This window comes from Glycine max, chromosome 4, assembly GCF_000004515.6.
Source record: "Glycine max cultivar Williams 82 chromosome 4, Glycine_max_v4.0, whole genome shotgun sequence".
Classification (NCBI taxonomy): domain Eukaryota; kingdom Viridiplantae; phylum Streptophyta; class Magnoliopsida; order Fabales; family Fabaceae; genus Glycine; species Glycine max.
The window spans coordinates 11294331-11313008 of NC_016091.4; the positions used below are offsets into that span (position 1 = coordinate 11294331).

The 18678-nt window shown below is 35.7% G+C and overlaps 1 protein-coding gene across 6 annotated transcripts; it reads left to right on the forward strand.

Moving 5' to 3' along the window:
- Positions 1-2456: 2456 nt before the first annotated feature.
- LOC100785085 (d-3-phosphoglycerate dehydrogenase-like) lies at positions 2457-18309 on the forward strand. Of its 6 annotated transcripts, none has more exons than XM_041014517.1 (11): positions 2457-2587; positions 2803-2896; positions 3124-3262; positions 4197-4341; positions 4487-4614; positions 5460-5531; positions 6180-6309; positions 6403-6509; positions 6957-6998; positions 17646-17858; positions 18066-18306. In XM_041014517.1, the coding sequence occupies exons 3-11, from the start codon at positions 3134-3136 to the stop codon at positions 18132-18134; spliced, it is 1035 nt and encodes a 344-aa protein (XP_040870451.1). In that variant the 5' UTR covers positions 2457-2587; positions 2803-2896; positions 3124-3133; the 3' UTR covers positions 18135-18306.
- Positions 18310-18678: the final 369 nt, after the last annotated feature.

Genomic DNA, 18678 nt, shown 5'->3' on the forward strand with positions numbered 1-18678 from the left:
TTAAAAAAATTCAACCTTCCATAAATAATAGTTACATTATATTAAGTACGCTCCTTGCTCATAGTGCAACATAAAAGTATAACCTCTTGAGTTTTTTTTTTAAAAAGAAAAGTATAACCTCTTGAGTTTTTTTTAAAGGAAAAGTATATAACCTCTTGAGTATTTTTTAAAAGGAAAAGTATAACCTCAAATTTATTTAACTAATTTAGTTCACCTATTTTTAAAATGAAGCAGATTTAGTTTTATGGTGTTTTTGTATCTAGAATTCTAAATTCTATTTTTCTATTTAAAATCTTCACAGATTCAATTGATTATTATCAATCTATTTTTCAGAATAGTTACAAATTAAAATTTAAATACAAAGCAAATTTGACCAAAATTGAGTTACATTAATTTTACCTCACTCTCAAAATGGTTTTACATCAATTTTTTTAAAAAGGAAATTTCAAGACATCTTTGATTGTGTTTTTGTTTTTTTGATCTATTTTATGCAATAATTTTTTAAAAATAGAGATGTTTTGATTTTTTTAGTTTTTTAGTCACCATAACATTGCATTAGTATAAAATATTAATCAATTTTATTAATGACTAATTTTTTATAAAGGCATATATTTATTACTACTAAATAAGTTATTTATACTAATACAACTTAGTTTTATTTATTAATATTATCTTATTCATATATGCTAATAATATTAACTATTAAATACTAAAAAAAAATAAATATATAATAATACTAAAATAAATATAATATTTAAAGTTAGAAACTTGGATAGTGAAGTAATCCCATCAAAGTCATGGAATAATGTACAAGAAAGAATGAGACAGGACTATCTACACATAGAAATTCCTATGATTTGTGCTCCAAAATGTGGTTTCAATTGAGTTCTGATCCTTAACATCTATCTAGCTATTAAGTAAGAGGAACACACTCAAGCTCAACCTCCAACTCACCCCTCTCAATATTTTGTAGCCTATATGAGATTTCCTGTTTGATCTTCCCTTCATCAAGAGATATGATACCATCTCTAATAAGGGTGTTGTCGTTGCTTGCTACAAATTTCCCAAGTTGCAATATATTTAATGTTTAATATTTAATTGATTTGTGTTTCAACCTTATGGATTTATCTCTTCTTTCTTCATTCTTATTAATTTGTGTTCCATTTTCTTCTTTACAATTGCAGTCATGCTATTCTCATATTTCTTCATTCGTTATTCGCTTTTGTGATCTCTTCTCTCCACCATGAGTAGGTCAGGACAACCACGAGATTTGAAGACGTTAGTGTTCCTCTCATTTATAACTTGAATTTTTTTTTTAAAAAAATTCATGCTCTATTACACTCACTGCGTATTGATCTGCAATTGTCTGATTTCTGTTTGTTGTAAACATTTATATTATAAATGTTAAAATTATTTTTATTATTTGTTCAATTCTTTGGTTTTTGAAATAGGTAGCGACAATTCCTAGAGAGAGAAAGAACCAAGAAAAAGAGATTGGAGAAGAAGATAACAAACTCCAATAAAAACATTATTATTATTATTATTATTATTATTATTATTATTATTATTATTATTATTATTATTATTATTATTATTATGTAGGCTCTGTTCTTCTATAGTTTCTTAATTTATTTTCTAATTAGAGAATAAATAAAAAGGATTAGGGAAGAAAATAAATTGTTGCTTTGTTGAGTGGATGTGCAACTTGACGCGCAATATCAACAAAAGATATTATTATTATTATTATTATTATTATTATTATTATTATTATTATTATTATTATTTAGTTATAGTTATTTGTTTCATGTTTTTCCTTCCTTACTGATTTTTTCCCGGTTTTTTTTTTCCTTTCTGATTTTCCCGCTTGCAAGGTGATCCATGAAAAAACATCCGGCCGACAAGTTTCTTTCTTTGTGCTTTGTTTTATGCATGTTTATTATTATTATTATTATTATTATTATTATTATTATTATTATTATTATTATTTTGATGGAAAGTTCAAGCTATTTGAGAGGTACTTTCATGCTATTCTGCTATAGATTTATCTCTTCTTTTTTCATTCTTATTAATTCGGGTTTCATTTTCTTCTTTAAAATTGCAGTCATGCTATTCTCATATTTCTTCGTTTGTTATTCGCTTTTGTGATCTCTTCTCTCTATCATGAGTAGATCAGGGCAACCACGAGATTTGAAGACGTTAGTGTTCCTCTCTTTTTTTCACAGAAAATAAATTGGTAATTAAAAGACAAAAGGATTGGGTCTACCTTTTGTAGTTTACAATTTTTGAGAAATGTTTCTGAATGATGTACTTTGAACAATTAGTTAATTATAAATATTAATTTTCTTCATAATTTACTTTTGAATTTAATTTTAAGCCTATATTGCAATTAAAAAAAAGCTTACAAGGTAACTTCAGGGTTCTAGAAACGTTTGTGCATATTCAGTTCTTGATATGACTCTCTTCTCATCTATCTCGCCGTTCCTGTAGGATATATCTCAGCCTCCACTGTCACATTTATCTCTTAGATTCACATTTCCTTCTTCCTTTTTGCATTTCTCTATCTTCACTGCAACACACTAACCTTCAGGTATTTCCTTCTTCCTTTTTGTTTGTTTTTGGGAAAGTTCCATTTGTTTACCAAATACTCAAAATAAAAAACTTATTAAAAAAAATCGAAGTTAATACCACCACCGATGACTTGAACCACAATCATATAAATAAATAAACATAGTATAATTAATTGATCGTCGATGGTAGTAGTATGTTGAGGGGGCTGTTTGTGTTTGGTGGCACGTGCTGCAGGAGATTGACGTTGGCACGACAGTCCACGCAGAAACAGAAACAGTGGTGGGATCATCTTCATCATCATCTTCGCTCCAAAAACCTTCATTGGTACGTACGTTCTTCAAACCCATCCTCGTCATTTTTCTTTCTCTTTCTTCTTCCTTACTGAAATCTCAATTTACCCACACAACACACATAATCATCATTGAAATTGAAATTCATCCAAGGATTTTGGAATCAAATTTACTAGCATAGATGCTCTATTGGAAATGACTCTGTTGCAGTGTTTGAGTTTCATTCTTGCTTCTAATTAAATTCGTTATTTTTTCAATGTTGTAGGGCAGGTCTCATGGAGAGTAATGGGAACTCGGTGAAGGATGCTGAGAAACAAATCACCCGTGTTTTGTTTTGTGGACCCCGTTTCCCTGCTTCTCATGAATATACAATTGAGTATTTGCAAAATCATTCACATATCAAGGTAAAATGGAATCAATACTACATGCTCTTCATATCCAACTTGCAAATTAAATTACTCAAGTTTGTTTGAGATAGCTCCTTGTCTTTGGTGAACATGTATGTACTGTAGTTTGCTGATGAAATGTCCTTCCTTTTCTATGCGCTTGGTCAAGTCAGGCTGAATTGGATTGAGACATTTTTTTTTTTTTATAAACAAGGATTGAGACAAATATTGATTGCTTTTTTATTTTTGTCACATTAGAATTTAATTGCCAATTCTACTATGGCATGCAATTCCCACTAGCTTTGTATTTCAAGGTGAAAAACCATTTGCAGCCAACAGGTCTCTTCCATCTTGGTAGATCTGTCACCTCCAAGTTTCATTCTTTTCCAAGGCTCTCATCTCTTCCGTTATTGTCTCTCTCCATTTAGGAATATTCAAGACCTCTGGAATAGTCTTGGCGTTTTTGTACTATCAAGGTTAGAGCTTTAGAGGTAAAAGCATGACATCTTGAAGACAGGACATTATAAAACAAACTGAGATAGGATGGAGAGTACATTGCTTAATTTCCTTTCTAAGAGCAATGGGTAGTAGATTAATTTTTGGTGACTTAGGTTGCCTGAATTGAGTGGTGATTAATGAACACTTGGAGTTATCACTTGGTGTGTGTTTTGGGGGTGATAGTATCCTTGTACTTTGACTTTTACTTTGGCTTTGTTGAATAAACAAGTCTCCTTAGCATTCTATTTTCTCAAAAACTTGTGCTTGTGTTTTTACACTATCTGTTTTATATAATTCTAACTCTTCTCTGTGAAGTTACTTGTGGTTTAAGTTAGCTGCTAATACAATTTCTAGCTAGTACTAGCTTCACTGTTATACAATCTTTGTATTACAGTGAGCAAAATGTTCCCATTAATTTTAGTTTAGCTTAATAAGCTGCCTATTGCATTTGTAGGTTGATGTTCTCCCTTTAGAAGATGTGCCAAAGGATATTGCCAACTATCATGTCTGCATAGTAAAAAACATGAGGCTAGATTCAGAAATAATTTCTCGTGCAGTTCAGATGCAGCTTATAATGCAGTATGGTGTTGGGCTGGAAGGTACTGTGATTACTGTCACCTGAGCTTTAGAGTGGAATTTCAGGATGCTTCATTATTTCCATATTTATTATTGAAGTAATTTTGCATTTTTATTTTTTCTTTCCTCATCAATTATAAATTGATAAATTATGAATTTTCCTCCAAGGTGTTGATATTGATGCTGCAACAAAGCATGGAATCAAAGTTGCTAGGATACCAGGTGATGTTTCGGGAAATTCAGCTTCATGTGCTGAAATGGCCATATATCTAATGCTGGGTCTCCTCCGTAAGCAAGTATGATATCTTCAATTTGAAATACAAAATGTTCCTTATTTCTAAATGAAGTGGCACATCTAAATGAGGTGGCAAGAAGGAAAAATAACCTTGTCATAACACCTAGGTTAATGATGCTTAAGAATATGTGCTTTGGTTATGCTTTTGTGATGGAGATGCTTTAGTGTTCTGATCTCAAATCACTTGTCCAAAGTAAATGGGGTATGTGATTTCAATCTGTTTTCTACTATACACTTACTATAAGTCAAGATATCATATCATCGAAATAAACTACTAGAAAGGGGCACAAGAGACATGTCATGACCTGCATGACAAAACTAGGAGCATTAATCAAACCAAAGGGCATAACTAACCCACATACAAACCATCTTTAGTTTTAAATGCAGCTTTTTTGCTCATCACTGAAACTTAATCCAACTATGCTGGGCAATATGTAAAACCATTTTTTTTACCTTAAAAAGAAAGTCCGTAAAAACAACCAGGCCCTATATCATATATATATCATATCCTCAAGCCTAGGTATGGGAAAACTATACTTTATTGGATTAGCCAGGGTTGAGCAATTGGTGGCTTCTTGTAATCTTCATTGATCATAGTGAATTTTCTTTGTTTCATTCATGGGTGGGGCCTATAGTTTAAAATAGGTTGAATGATATCAAACTCTGCCTATTTCTGTTCTCTTTTCTGTTACTCATTTGTGCACTTGGTTACAGAAAACATACTGTGCTTTGGATTTTTGTGCATTTGTTTCAACTTGCTTAGTTTATGTACAGTGTGAATTTTACATCCAAATATTAACATTGAGTGCTGTTCAATTTTTGAACGAAAAAATAATGTTCATGCAGAATGAACTGCAAGTTTCCATACAACAAAAGAAGCTTGGAGAGCCAATTACCGAAACTTTACTTGGGAAAACTGTGAGTATATTGATTCTTCTCGGGAAACAAATAAATTCTGCACTCCTCACCACTTTTTATTCTTGTTCCCTATGTTGTGGGTCATTGTTTTTGTAATGGTTAGATGCACAAGGATTTGTTGTATACCTCAATATAAATAGATCTTAGCCTATTCGTGAAATATATTTGACATGTGGCCTGGAGGCTTAAAAAACTATTATGGATAACATGTATTTAGATAGCTTCTTTTTTCTTTTCTGGGAGTCGATAAATTGATTGAATTAAGTTTCATTTTGATAAACTTCAGTTTAGGTGTAACTAGTCAGAGTCCTTCCTAGAACCTCCCCCCCCCCCCCCCCCCCCCCACCCCGAGAGCATTGCTTACATTTGATATGTAATAAGCAATAAGGAATGACAGCTTTTCATTATCCGTAGTCATACACAGTTTCATAGCCAAATGCTTTTGTACTACACATAAATAGAGGTGATAAAGTTATGTTAAACAGTATAAGGGTAAAAAAACCCATGAAGAGAGTATATTTTCTCCCTTTACATCTGTTTTTGTACTACACATAAATAGAGGTGACAAAGTGTAATTTTTGCACGTGGATGTGTTTGCAATAATTGAATATGTTGTTTATGGAAAATTAATTTTTAACAATAATGTAGATATTCATTTTGGGCTTTGGGAACATTGGAATGGATTTAGCAAAGCGATTGCAACCCTTTGGTGTAAAAGTTATTGCTATAAAGCGGAGCTGGGCTTCATATGCACAACATGCTAGCAAATTAAGCAGAAGTATTTTCCTCCCCAGTTGTTGTGGACTATCACTTGTAAACAAGCCTAATTTGTTCTTTGAGTTCTTAACATGTTCTTTATTATTGGTTGAAGATGATGCTGAAGATCTTGTTGATGTGAAGGGTAGTCATGAAGATATATATGAGTTTGCAAGGAAGGCTGACATTGTTGTTTGCTGCCTAACATTAAACAGAGAAACGGTTGGGCCTTTTGTAATCCTTCATTTAATTATTTTTGGTGAACTTCCATTCTTTTTGTTACTTTTAGCTACTTTGGTTCCCCATTTGATTTTGACAGTAAGTTTAAAATAATGGTAGATCCGTAGATGCTGATACAGATGTTGACAAATGGGTAAATAAACAAACATTTATTTGTATATTTTTTGTCCTATCTTTATTCTCCCAATTTTGGTTTAGATATTTTTTTTTTTTTTAGAAAGTCTTATTTCTTTTTCCTTAGCAGTAATCAATATACTGATGCAGAATCTAAGTTGATTAATAGGATGAATCTGTTTGTGCTTAAAAGCTTTAATGAGATGTAGTTTTTTATTTTATTTTATTTTTTAAAATGCATTCTGTAAACTAAGCATAATATGTATGGACTTTTTTTCTTTATGTAATTGTTGACTTTGATATGATTTTTGTCAGGTTGGTATAATAAACAATAAGTTTATATCTTCTATGAAAAAGGTTTGTTTACTTTCTCAGAAGAACTTCTCTGATTTACTTATTTATCTTTTCATGGCTGATAGGCTCATAAGTCATAATGCATGTACAAGATATTAGGAGTTATGACATGTGTAAATGTCTTAATATTTTTGGTATATATTGGGCAAGAATCATTGATACCTCAATATGAAATATTTTCAAATTGACACTATTGAATATGATAGAACTGGACTAGAAACAGAGAAAAGGAATGTGTGTATTATTATTATGGTGCCTCCAACACCCAAGACAGAATACAAATGAGTTTTGAGGCCATCCTCCACTTCCCAATTCTCTCTAACCTCCAACTAATTTCCCTCAATTGACTATTTAGAGTTTCTTAACTAACTAACTAGCAGTTAGTTATCCTAGCTTTCCTAACTAACTGACAGCTGCTAAGGATCTTAGCTCGTCCAAGGATATCTCATAACATACACCTTTCCCCCCATCTATCAATTACCCCCACCCCCACCCCCCCTCCCCATTCAAGATGGACCTTGTCCTCAAGGTCAAGTTGAGGAAAAACAGTCTGCATTTCATCAACAAGTTTCCCGCTATCTTCATGGTGGGGTAAGTCTTGCCATTTGATGAGAACTTTTTGCCATCTTCTGAAATTCTACTCTGCATTACTTTTCTGGTTGGACCTGTTCCAAATTCTCATTCATGGCTGTTGGTAATGGTTGAGGGGAACAAGTGGGCTTAATCGCTTTCTTGAGCTGAAATATATGAAACATCGGATGTATCTTGCTACCTTTTGGGAGTTCTAGTTTATAAGCGACCTCTCCTATTGGTTAAGGGTCCATAAAATCGTGGACTCAGCTTCTCATTTGGCTTTCTTGCTAGAGACTTCATTCTATAAGGTTGCAGTTTCAAAAAGACCCAATCTCCTTCCTGAAAAATTAGCTCCCGTCTATGATTATTCGCATATCTTTTCATCTGATCTTGAGCCTTGAGCAGGTTGTTCCTCAGTTCCTGCAATAATTCATCTCTGTCCTTACTCAATTGATTTACCTCTTCCAATCTGGAAGGAATGTCAGCTCCTTTAACTAATAGTGGGGGTTCCTGTCCATACAAAGCTTTAAAAGGAGACATTTTGGTAGAGATATTGAAGTTGGTATTAAACCAGAATTCTGCCCAGGCCAAGTGGTTAGGCCACTGTTTTGGTTTGGTTCCAGTCAAACACCTCAAATAAGCTTCTAAGCATCGATTAGCTACTTTAGTCTGCCCATCTGTTTGAGGATGATAGGCAGTGCTCATCTTCAATTGGGTTGCTGCTCGCTTGAACAATTCCCTCCAAAAGAGACTCATGAAGAGTCTGTCTGTGTCAGATACTATTGAGGCATGAAAACCATGCAGTCTCACCACTTCTTTTATGAATAACTCAGCTACTTCCTTAGCTGTATAAGTGTGACTTAATGCAAAAAAATTAGTATACTTCGTCAGCCTATCCACCACCAATTAGTCATTGCTACCAGTTTGCTTGGGTCAGCTTCTACCCCTCTTCTTGAGATGATATGCCCCAAATATTCCAGAGAATTCTGGCCTAAGTTACATTTTTTTTCTGTTCACCTTCCAATCATGTAGCTGCAACACTTGTAATATTGCCCTCAAATGCATGTTGTGATCCTCCAAACTGTGACTGTACCAGGATATCATCAAAGAAGACCAATGCAAATTGTCACAGAAAAGGTCGAAGCACCTCATTCATGAGTGCCTGGAAGGTGGATGGTGCATTGGTTAACCCGAATGTCATAGCCAAGAATTCATAGTGACCCTCATGTGTCCTAAAAGCTATTTTCTGGACACCCTCTTTCATTCGGATCTGGTGATAACCAGAGCACAAATCCAGCTGTGAAAACCATTCAGCTCCTCCAATTTCATCTAATAATTCCTCTATAATGGGTATAGTGAATTTATCAGGCACAATAATATTGTTGAGTGCTCTATAGTTCACACAGAATCTCCAACTCCCATCTTTTTTCTTGACTAAAATGATAGGACTAGCATAAGGGCTAGTGCTTGTTCTAATAATTCCAGCAGTCAACATATCTCTTATTAGCTTCTCAATCTCATCCTTCTGATAATGCGGATATTTGTAGGGTCTTAAATTTGGTATCTTAGTTCCTTGCTGGATAGTTATGGCGATCTCTTTCCCTATGTGGTGGTAACCCCTGAGGTTCCTGAAAAACCTGTTCAAACTGTGTCAGCACCTGTACCACTGGATCAGGAATTGCTTCTTCACTCTTCGACCCCTCTACCAGTTTTAATTCCACCATAAATCCCTGGTCAAATTCCAGCATGGTACCCCTGATCATCTTCATGATGATGGAAGCCTTTATCAATTCTGCTTCAGCCTTCAATATGATCTTTCTATTCTGCACCTTAACAGCTAATGTTAATTTCTCAAAGTTTGCCTCAACCTCACCCAAACCAGCCAACCATTCCACTCCTAACACCAAGTCAGCACCCCCCAACTCAAACAAATAACAATTTTGTGTGAACTGTAAATCTTGCAACTCAATAGGTAAAGATTTACACATTTCTTCACATCTAATCTTGTGTCCATCTCCTACTTCTACAAAATAAGGGTTTGTAGAGGTTACCTCTAACTCTAGCTCCTTTCTTAACTTCACCAATATGAAGTTATGAGTGGCTCCACAGTCAATCAGCACAATCACCCTTATGTTTCTAATTTTTCCCCACAATTTATGAGATTTCTTGGTGGTAAACCCTTCAATACTATGCAGAGACAATTGGTGAAATCCCTCTACCTCTTCTTCCCTATCCTCCCATTGATTTTTCTTAGGGTCTCCTTCCTCTTCTTCTTTCATAATCATTCTCAAATTTAGAAGGAATAATATTTTATTTTCTCATATAGAATTATGAGGTCATTGGACCTATATGTACATGAGTCTGCTGGCTATTTTAGGAAATATGGACAGCTAATTCTAGGGAGACAAATCCCTATAATTATGGGATTTATTCTAAATACATAATCCTAGTATTAATAGCAATATACAGCTGTGATAAAGAATAAAAATACAATTAGGGATAAAATATAAACTTTCCTAAAATATAGACTAACTAACACAATTTTGACACTCCCCCTCAAGCTGGTGAATAAATGTTCTCCATTCCCAGCTTGGATATAATTCTTTCAAAGTTGATACAATTCAGTCCCTTGGTGAGTATATCTGCAAGTTGATTTTGAGTGGACACATATGGAGTGCAAATCAAGCCATTGTCTAGTTTTTCTTTGATAAAATGTCTATCCACCTCAATATGTTTGGTTTTATCATGTTGCACTAGATTGTGGGCTATACTAATTGCAGATTTATTGTCACAATATAACCTCATAGGTTCATCCCACCTTATCTTTAAGTCTTCCAATATAATCTTCAGCCATAGAAGTTCACATATCCCTTGGGCCATTGCTCGAAATTCTGCTTCAGCACTTGATCTAGCTACTACACTTTGTTTTTTGCTCTTCCAAGTCACCAAGTTTCCACCAAGGAAAGTGCAGTATCCAGTAGTTGATCCACAACTGACCTAGCATAATCTGCATCTGTATATGCTTCAAGACTTACACTCTTGTTTCATTTGAACAAAATCCCTTTTCCTGGAGTCCCTTTTAAATATTGAACAATTCTAAGGGTAGCTTGTAAATGTGCTTCCTTTGGTTGGTGCATAAATTGGCTGACTAAGCTTACAACAAAAGCAATGTCTGACCTAGTATGGGATAAGTAAATAGGTCTGTGTACAAGTCTCTGATACATTTCCTTGTCCACGGAAATATCCTCCTCTGCACTTCCTAACTTTATGTTTGGATCAACTGGAGTACTTGCAGGTCTGTAAGCTTTTTTACCTGTTTCTTTAAGCAAGTCAGTGATGTATTTTTGTTTACATATGAAGATTCCTTTCTTAGAATGTACCACTTCAATTCCCAAAAAATATTTAAGTCTCCCTAATGTCTTAATCTCAAATTCTGTGACAAGGCATTGACTTAACTCTTGCTGCTCCCTTTTGTCATCCCCACTTACTATAATATCATCTACATACACCAGTAATACTGTTACTTTCCCTGAAACTGAATGTTTGATAAATAAAGTGTGATCACCTTGGCTCTGTTTGTAGCCCAAACTTGTCATAACTTTGGTGAATCTTCCAAACCATGCTCTCGGGGATTGTTTCAGTCCATATAAAGCCTTTTTTAGCTTGCAAACAATTCCAGTAGCAACCTGTCTATCATAACCAGGGGGTAACTCCATGTATATTTCTTCTTCAAGATCTCCATGTAGGAATGCATTCTTCACGTCAAACTGCTGCAGGTCCCAATCATGGTTTGCTGCTAATGACAATATTACTCTGATCGTGTTCATCTTAGCAACTAGGGCAAATGTTTCCAAGTAATCCACTCCATATGTCTGAGTGAATCCTTTGGCCAATAACCTTGCCTTGTAACGTTCAATGGTCCCATCAGCTCGATACTTTATGGTGTATACCCATTTGCACCCAACTGGTTTTTTTTTTCAGTTGGCAAAGTGGCAAGTTCCCAGGTCTTGTTCTTGTTTAACGCCTCCATTTCCACATCCATGGCTTGTTTCCATTTCCTGTCAGATAATGCTTCAGATACAGAGGAAGGTGTGGGTGTAGTGTTTAGGTTTGTGAGAAAGGTTTTATGAGTAGGAGAGAATTTTTTAAAGGATAGGAAACTTGATAGAGAATAAAGTGGTTGTTGGGTGCATGTTCTAGTTCCTTTTCTAAGGGCAATGGGAAGGTCAAGGTTTTGGTTCACCTATACTTCTGAAATTTCAGCAACAAACTCATTAGAATTATTTATAGGATTAGAAGATGTTACCTCATGTAATGATGGTGGATCAGATTCTTGGACATGGATAGAATCTAGAATGGCCTTTTCTCTCCTTGAATATACCAGATTTTTCCCAAATTTCCCACCATTAGTCTCAGGTTGAGATGCAGGTCCTGCTGTTGAATCAGGGGATTGTTCTGCTGAATCTGGACTTCTTTCAGTTTCAGGTACAGCAACGCTAGTTGTCCCAATTTCAGGTCCAAATGTCATATTCAGAAGCATTAGAGGCTCATCTTCCTCTATTACATTGTCCCCCTGAAGATGAGGTTGCTTGAAGTAGCTTTCTTGTTTGTTGAAGGTGACATCCCTTGACACATAGAATCTTCTTGATGGAGGGTGAAAGCATTTGTATCCCTTTTGTGTGGTTGAGTACCCCAAGAATACACACTTGACAGTCCTAGGATCCAATTTTTCCCTTTCATTACTATGAACATGTACAAAGGATACACACCCAAATATTCTAGGTTGGACTTTATTTGTAGGGTCCAAGTGTGGGTAGAATGAGGATAGAACTTGCATGGGAATTTTTGATTCTAAGATTTTTGAGGGTAACCTATTGACTAAGTAGGTGGAAGTAAGGAGGGATTCCCCCCAAAATTTTTTAGGGACATGATTTTGAAAAAACAAGGCTCTGGTTTGGTTTAGTAAGTACCCATTTTTCCTTTTTGCAATCCCATTCTGTTGGGGTGTGTTAACACATGAAGACTCATGGATTATCCCTTTCTTTTGACAAAAAGAGTTGAGCACAAGATTAAAGTAGTCCCTGACATTGTCAGACCTAATTCTCTTAATGTTGACTCCAAATTGGTTTTTAATCATTGAGACAAACTGAATAAAAACAGAGCTAACTTCAGATTTCAGTTTTAATAAGAAAACCCAAGTCACCCGAGTACAATCATCTATGAAGGTTAAAAACCATTTAGCACCCGAGATATTAGGGACGTTAGCAGGACCCCATACATCAGTATAAACAAGAGAAAAAGGGAAAGAACTCATCTTATTACTAATGGAAAAAGATACACACTTGTGTTTAGCAAGCTCACACACTTCACAATGCAGACTCCCCCATTTAAATTCTTAAACAAGGAAGGAAATATCGCTTTTACAACTTGAAATGAAGGATGTCCCATCTGGCAATGGTATGGTTGAATTTTCTCTTTGTTAGTCATGGTGGATTCAGAGATGAGAGAGTGACTCTTGGTAGGCATATTAGGATCCTTTATGTAGTACCGGCCATTCCATTCTCTAGCATGTCCAATCATCCTCCCCAAGTTCTTGTCCTGTAATATACAAGAATTGATATAAAAAACAACATTACATGAAAGATCTTTTGTGAGTTTTTGTATAGAAATCAGATTGGTGGACAGCTTAGGAACATGAAGGACATTTTTCAATGTTATGGATGGGCTTATTTGGACCTCTCCTTGTCCTGCTGCAGTTATAAGGGTTCCATCTGCCGTGGAAATTTTCTTGTTGCTAGGACATGGAGAATATGTGGAGAAGTATTTGGGTAGAGGGGTCATGTGGTCTGTGGCTCCAAAATCTAATATCCAGTAGTGGGTAAATGGTGTATCTGAAACATTAAGTCCAAAAGAAAATGGAAACTTACCAGAATATGTTAAGGAGCACGTACCTGTGGGCTTTTCCAGTTTACTAAGGAAGGATCTTACCCTTTCTATCTCTTCATGATTTAGCTGAACAACCTCTTCGCTATGTCCAACATTAGCAGTGTGTGCTTGCCTTTGTCCTCCCCCTTTTTTAGGATCTCCTTTCTGTCCCCATTCTCGACTTGGGGGTTTTTCATGTAATTTCCAGCACTTCTCCCTTGTGTGGTGTGGCTTGTTGTAGTAGGTAAACCAAACTTCCTCATGTTTTTTCTCCATATTGGAAAATCCGTTTTTCTTCTGGTTAACAACCATGGTTGTTCCTCCTTCAGCTATCATTGTTGAGCTTTCAACAGTTGGGGTTTCCAGCATCAATTCTCACCTGCTTTCTTCACTCCGGATGATGACTATCACTTCATTAAGTCCTGGGACTTTCTCTTTTCCCAGAATTTGAATTTGGACCTGGACATATTCAGAATTCAGGCCTACCAAAAAGTCATAAACTCTATATTGTTCAATGTACTCCTTAAGGATTGCTGAGTCTTCTAAACACCTTGCTTTTATGACTCGATAGTGATCCAATTCCATCCATAGGGATATGAGTTGATTGGCATATTCTATGACTGATTTGTTTACCTATTTGGCTCCCAAGGTTTTCACCTTTACATCATATATTTGTGCAGCATCCTTGGCCTTAGAATAGGCTTGTTCTACTGCCTCCCAAATTTCCTTTGCTGATTTAAGGAACATACAGGTATCACTGATTTCTGGGACCATTAAATTCCACAGCCATTCCATGATCATGGAGTCTTCTTCATCCCATGATTTGAAATTGGCATCCTTTTCATCAGGGGCATTATCAGTCAGGTGACTGTCCTTTTGTTTTCCCTTCAATATGGTCCTAATGAGTTGAGACCATTTAAGATAATTTTTTCCAGTTAACCGATAAGCAGAATGAATATTCTGCCATTCTCTAGCAATCTGGAATTTGTCCCTTATTTCAGGAATAGGATCCGCAATTTCAGCCATGGGTGAGATCAAGGCTGCGATGAGTAATGAAGGCAGCAATGAAGGCTGCGATAGGTTTCAAGGTTGCGCAGCAATGAGGGCTGTGACTTAGGATTTCAGGCACGGTCAGAGGCTCCTAAGGATCAGGAGCTCTGATACCATCTCAAATTTAGAAGGAATAATATTTTATTTTCTCATATAAAATTATGAGGTCATTGGACCTATATGTACATGAGTCTGGTGGCTATTTTAGGAAATATGGACAACTAATTCTACGAAGACAAATCCCTATAATTATGGGATTTATTCTAAATACATAATCCTAGTATTAATAGCAATATACAGTTGTGATAAAAAATAAAAATACAATCAGGGATAAAATATAAACTTTCCTAAAATATACACTAAGTAACATGATTTTGACAATCATCAATCTGAATTGTTTATTCTTACACACGAGTAGGATAATACTTCTCTTCACAAGTGAAACATTCTCCTTTCCTCTCATCTTTTCATTTACTTCTGCGGTGACAAATTACAGAAGGTTCTTCTACCTTGCCATCCATTGGATCTTGTTTTAGCAGCATTAGTAGGATCAACTACCTTACTATTTGCTGGTTGCCAATCCCTTACAAATCTTTGATCCGAATAACTGGGTTTCTGAAAATTATACCCCTTACTATTACTCATGGGTAACTTCCCTAAGACTCGATTCTTATCTTCCACCCTACGAGCCTTGACCATAGATTCCATCAAATTTTTTGGTTCATGAAGCCTTACCTCAGTGCCGATTTCTTCTTTTAGCCCCTTGAGAAACACCTCCACCAGAAACGATTCCTCCTACCCCTTCACCTTTCCGACGTACTTCTCGAATTGGCCTGTGAATTCTTGCATTGTTTCTTCCTGTTTCAGCGGCTGCAATGCCTGAAAAGGATTCCCTAGGTTAGACACTTGAAACCTTTGGGAGATTGCAATCTTGAACCCTTCCCAAGAATGGTTTGGGTTTCAAGATTCCCATCATTGGAACCACCCTAGAGCTTCTCCGTCCATGGCAACCATTACTGCTTCAAGCTTATCCTCTTCACTTATGGCTTGCAATCCAAAATACCTTTCTATCTTTGTTAACCAGCCCATCGGATCTTCTCCCTCGAATATTGGTATTTCAAGAGTTCTCCACCGATTGCCGCCATGCGCAGTGTTCCCCTTATTCCCTCCTATCGAATCGTCCGCGTGAACGTTCGATTTTGGAGATTTTTTCTCCCATGCCGCTGCTAATCGTTGTATCATCTCTTCTATTGAACTCAGTCGCGACTCCACCGCTTTGCGATTCTCCTCTATCGCCTTCTCCATGGCTTCCATGTGTGTCTCCATTTTCGCATTCGCCTTCGTCACCATTAACTGTTCCAAAGCTCCTAGATCGACACTCTGATACCAGTTGATAGAACTGAACCAGAAACAGAGAAAAAGAATGTGTGTATTATTATTATGGTGCCTCCAACACCCTAGACAGAATACAAATGAGTTTCGAGGTCTCACCTCCCTCCACTTCCTAATTCTCTCTAACCTCCAACTAATTTTCCTCAATTGACTATTTATAGTTTCTTAGCTAACTAATAGTTAGTTATAAGTAACTAACAATTAGTTATCCTAGCTGTCCTAACTAACAGACAGCTACTAAGGCTCTTAGCTCTTCCAAGGATATCTCCTAACATACACCTTTCCCCATCTATCAGAATAATTTATGGATTATGATAGAATGAACTTTTCACGTAAGCCACTGTTGGATTAAAAGTGCTTATCATGGAAATCATGCTCTGTTAGGTCCCAGCAGAATGCACACAAATCGTGGAACGTATATTCTTGTAGGCACAAAGATTCCAAGGAGAGACGGGTGGTTAGTGGTGGCCCAATCCTGAGTTATCTAGGAGTCCGGTTAATCCTTTGTTAGGTAGATAGATAAGAGGGAAACTGTACCAAGAGTTGAGATTGTAACTTAGCTATTGCTCAGTTGGAAGAGGTGACCCATGGAAGGAGATACCTTTCCTTGTTATCTGAATTCTGCAATAATCCTTTGTTCCTTCATTGTCTATTTCTCTCTTTAATGATCTTTTGAGTAAACCCCCATTCGAATCCCTGACACTTGATGGAAACTAAAGTAAAGAACTTTAATGAATGTCTCTTTGCATAGTTAGGCACTGAAGTGAGGATTTTGTAAAGTCAAGAACTAAAGTGACCAATACTTACAATTTCAAAGACTAAAATGAGAGTTTACTTATCATTTTTGTGGAAATTATTATTCTCTTTATCTGAGTTGCTAACTTGCTCATAAAAATTTTGGTAAATTATAAATGGTTTTATACTTTTTTTGAATTCCATAACAATAGTATGCAATATAATAGTAGGTCTTACGCAAATGGCAATGGATCCTGACATATTTGCACACGTAAGAACAATATAAGATTATGGCGAGTACCTGTTTTGATTGTGTTGATTGTTTAATGATTCATGCGTTAGTACTTTGAGAACTATCTCCCCTGAAAATGGAACTCACCAAAGTGGATGTTCTAGTTGAAGCCATTAGGGTTGGATTTAGAAAGCTCGTACGAAACACAAAGGAGATGAGAACAGACTTCTTCAGTGTCAATTTATCAAAACCTATCAAAATTTTGAGACTAGTCAGCACAGAATCTACATGTTAATCCAACAAGAAGCACATAACAATCAATTGTTCTTGTCGGGGATTGTTTGATGTGGATTGTAACAGAAGAATCTTTTGACTGAGAGAAGGGCAATGAATGCTATCTTGAGAGGATGCACAATTGGAAGATATGGTTGAAAAAGTGAATAATTATTTCATATAGGCTTAAATAATGGAAGAGATTATTGCAGATCCTGATCAGTTTTGGGAAGGGACTTATCACTTATACGAGTGCTTTTTGCTGGCTGTTCTTACCATTTTCTTTTTGTCTGACACAGATGTGAAGTCATTGCAATTCTATTATTGAGTTTTCCTGCTAACGCCACATCATTTGTAGTAAAAACAGAAAAACAACACATATAACATTAATGTAAATATCTTTTGGCTTAATTTGCTTGTTAGTTTTAACTTTTGATGAATTTCTGTGATTATACAATTGTATATTTCAGGGTGGCCTTCTGGTGAATGTTGCTAGAGGTGGTCTTGTAGACTATGAGGCTGTGATCAACCACCTTGAATCAGGTCATTTAGGAGGGTTAGGCACTGATGTTGCTTGGACTGAGCCATTTAACCCTGATGATCAGATATTTAAATTTAAGAATGTTATCATGACTCCTCATGTTGCAGGCGTTACAGAGCATTCTTATAGATCCATGGCTAAGGTGCGTGTGGCTATTTCACATTTGCCCTTCCTCTGGAACTATCTGGATCCATAAAAAGTCATTTTCCCTATGCTTAATTTGCTTTTGTACTTTATTTTTCCTAATCATTTGCTACTGTTAAGTTTATTGAATTCTAGATTAAAAGAAAAGAGAGGGCAAAGAAACTCGTGAAATCTGATATTTTTCTTGCCTGTTGTTCTACTGCAGGCTGTTGGTGATGTCGTTCTTCAACTTCATGCCGGGCTTCCTTTGACAGGGATAGAGTTAGTTAACTGAATTAGTGCCAACAATTCATTCCAGTATCTTCAACTAAATGACTTTTATAATTCAAGATGAATTTTCTGAGGTGCAAAAACACTTAATATTTTGTAAAGAAAATTTAGATGAGGCAATGCTTATGTGTTGCCCATTTGTTATTCTATGGTTGTGGTGAACCAATTGTTCTTTAGTAGCGGGTTGTGTTACAGTATGCGATTTTATGAATTTTCTAGTTCTATTTTGCCACTATTTATATACACGGACAAATATATATGTGTAGGCTGCCATATTTCCTGTGATCATAATGACATAATGTTAGGGGGGAGTTGCTATTGGTCCCTACCACTATTTAAATTTTTTAAAATTATCCTTTCCCAAAATGTACAACGGAATTATGATTCCACTACATTAGGGGGTGCAAAAACCGTTGTACAACAGAATCGTAATTTTGTTGTATTTTTTTTTCACACCCTTGCTAGTGTAGTAGAATCGCGATTTTGTTATGCATTCGGGTTTGTGGAAAAAGTGGAGGGGGGAGGTGTGGGGGTAAATACAACATGTA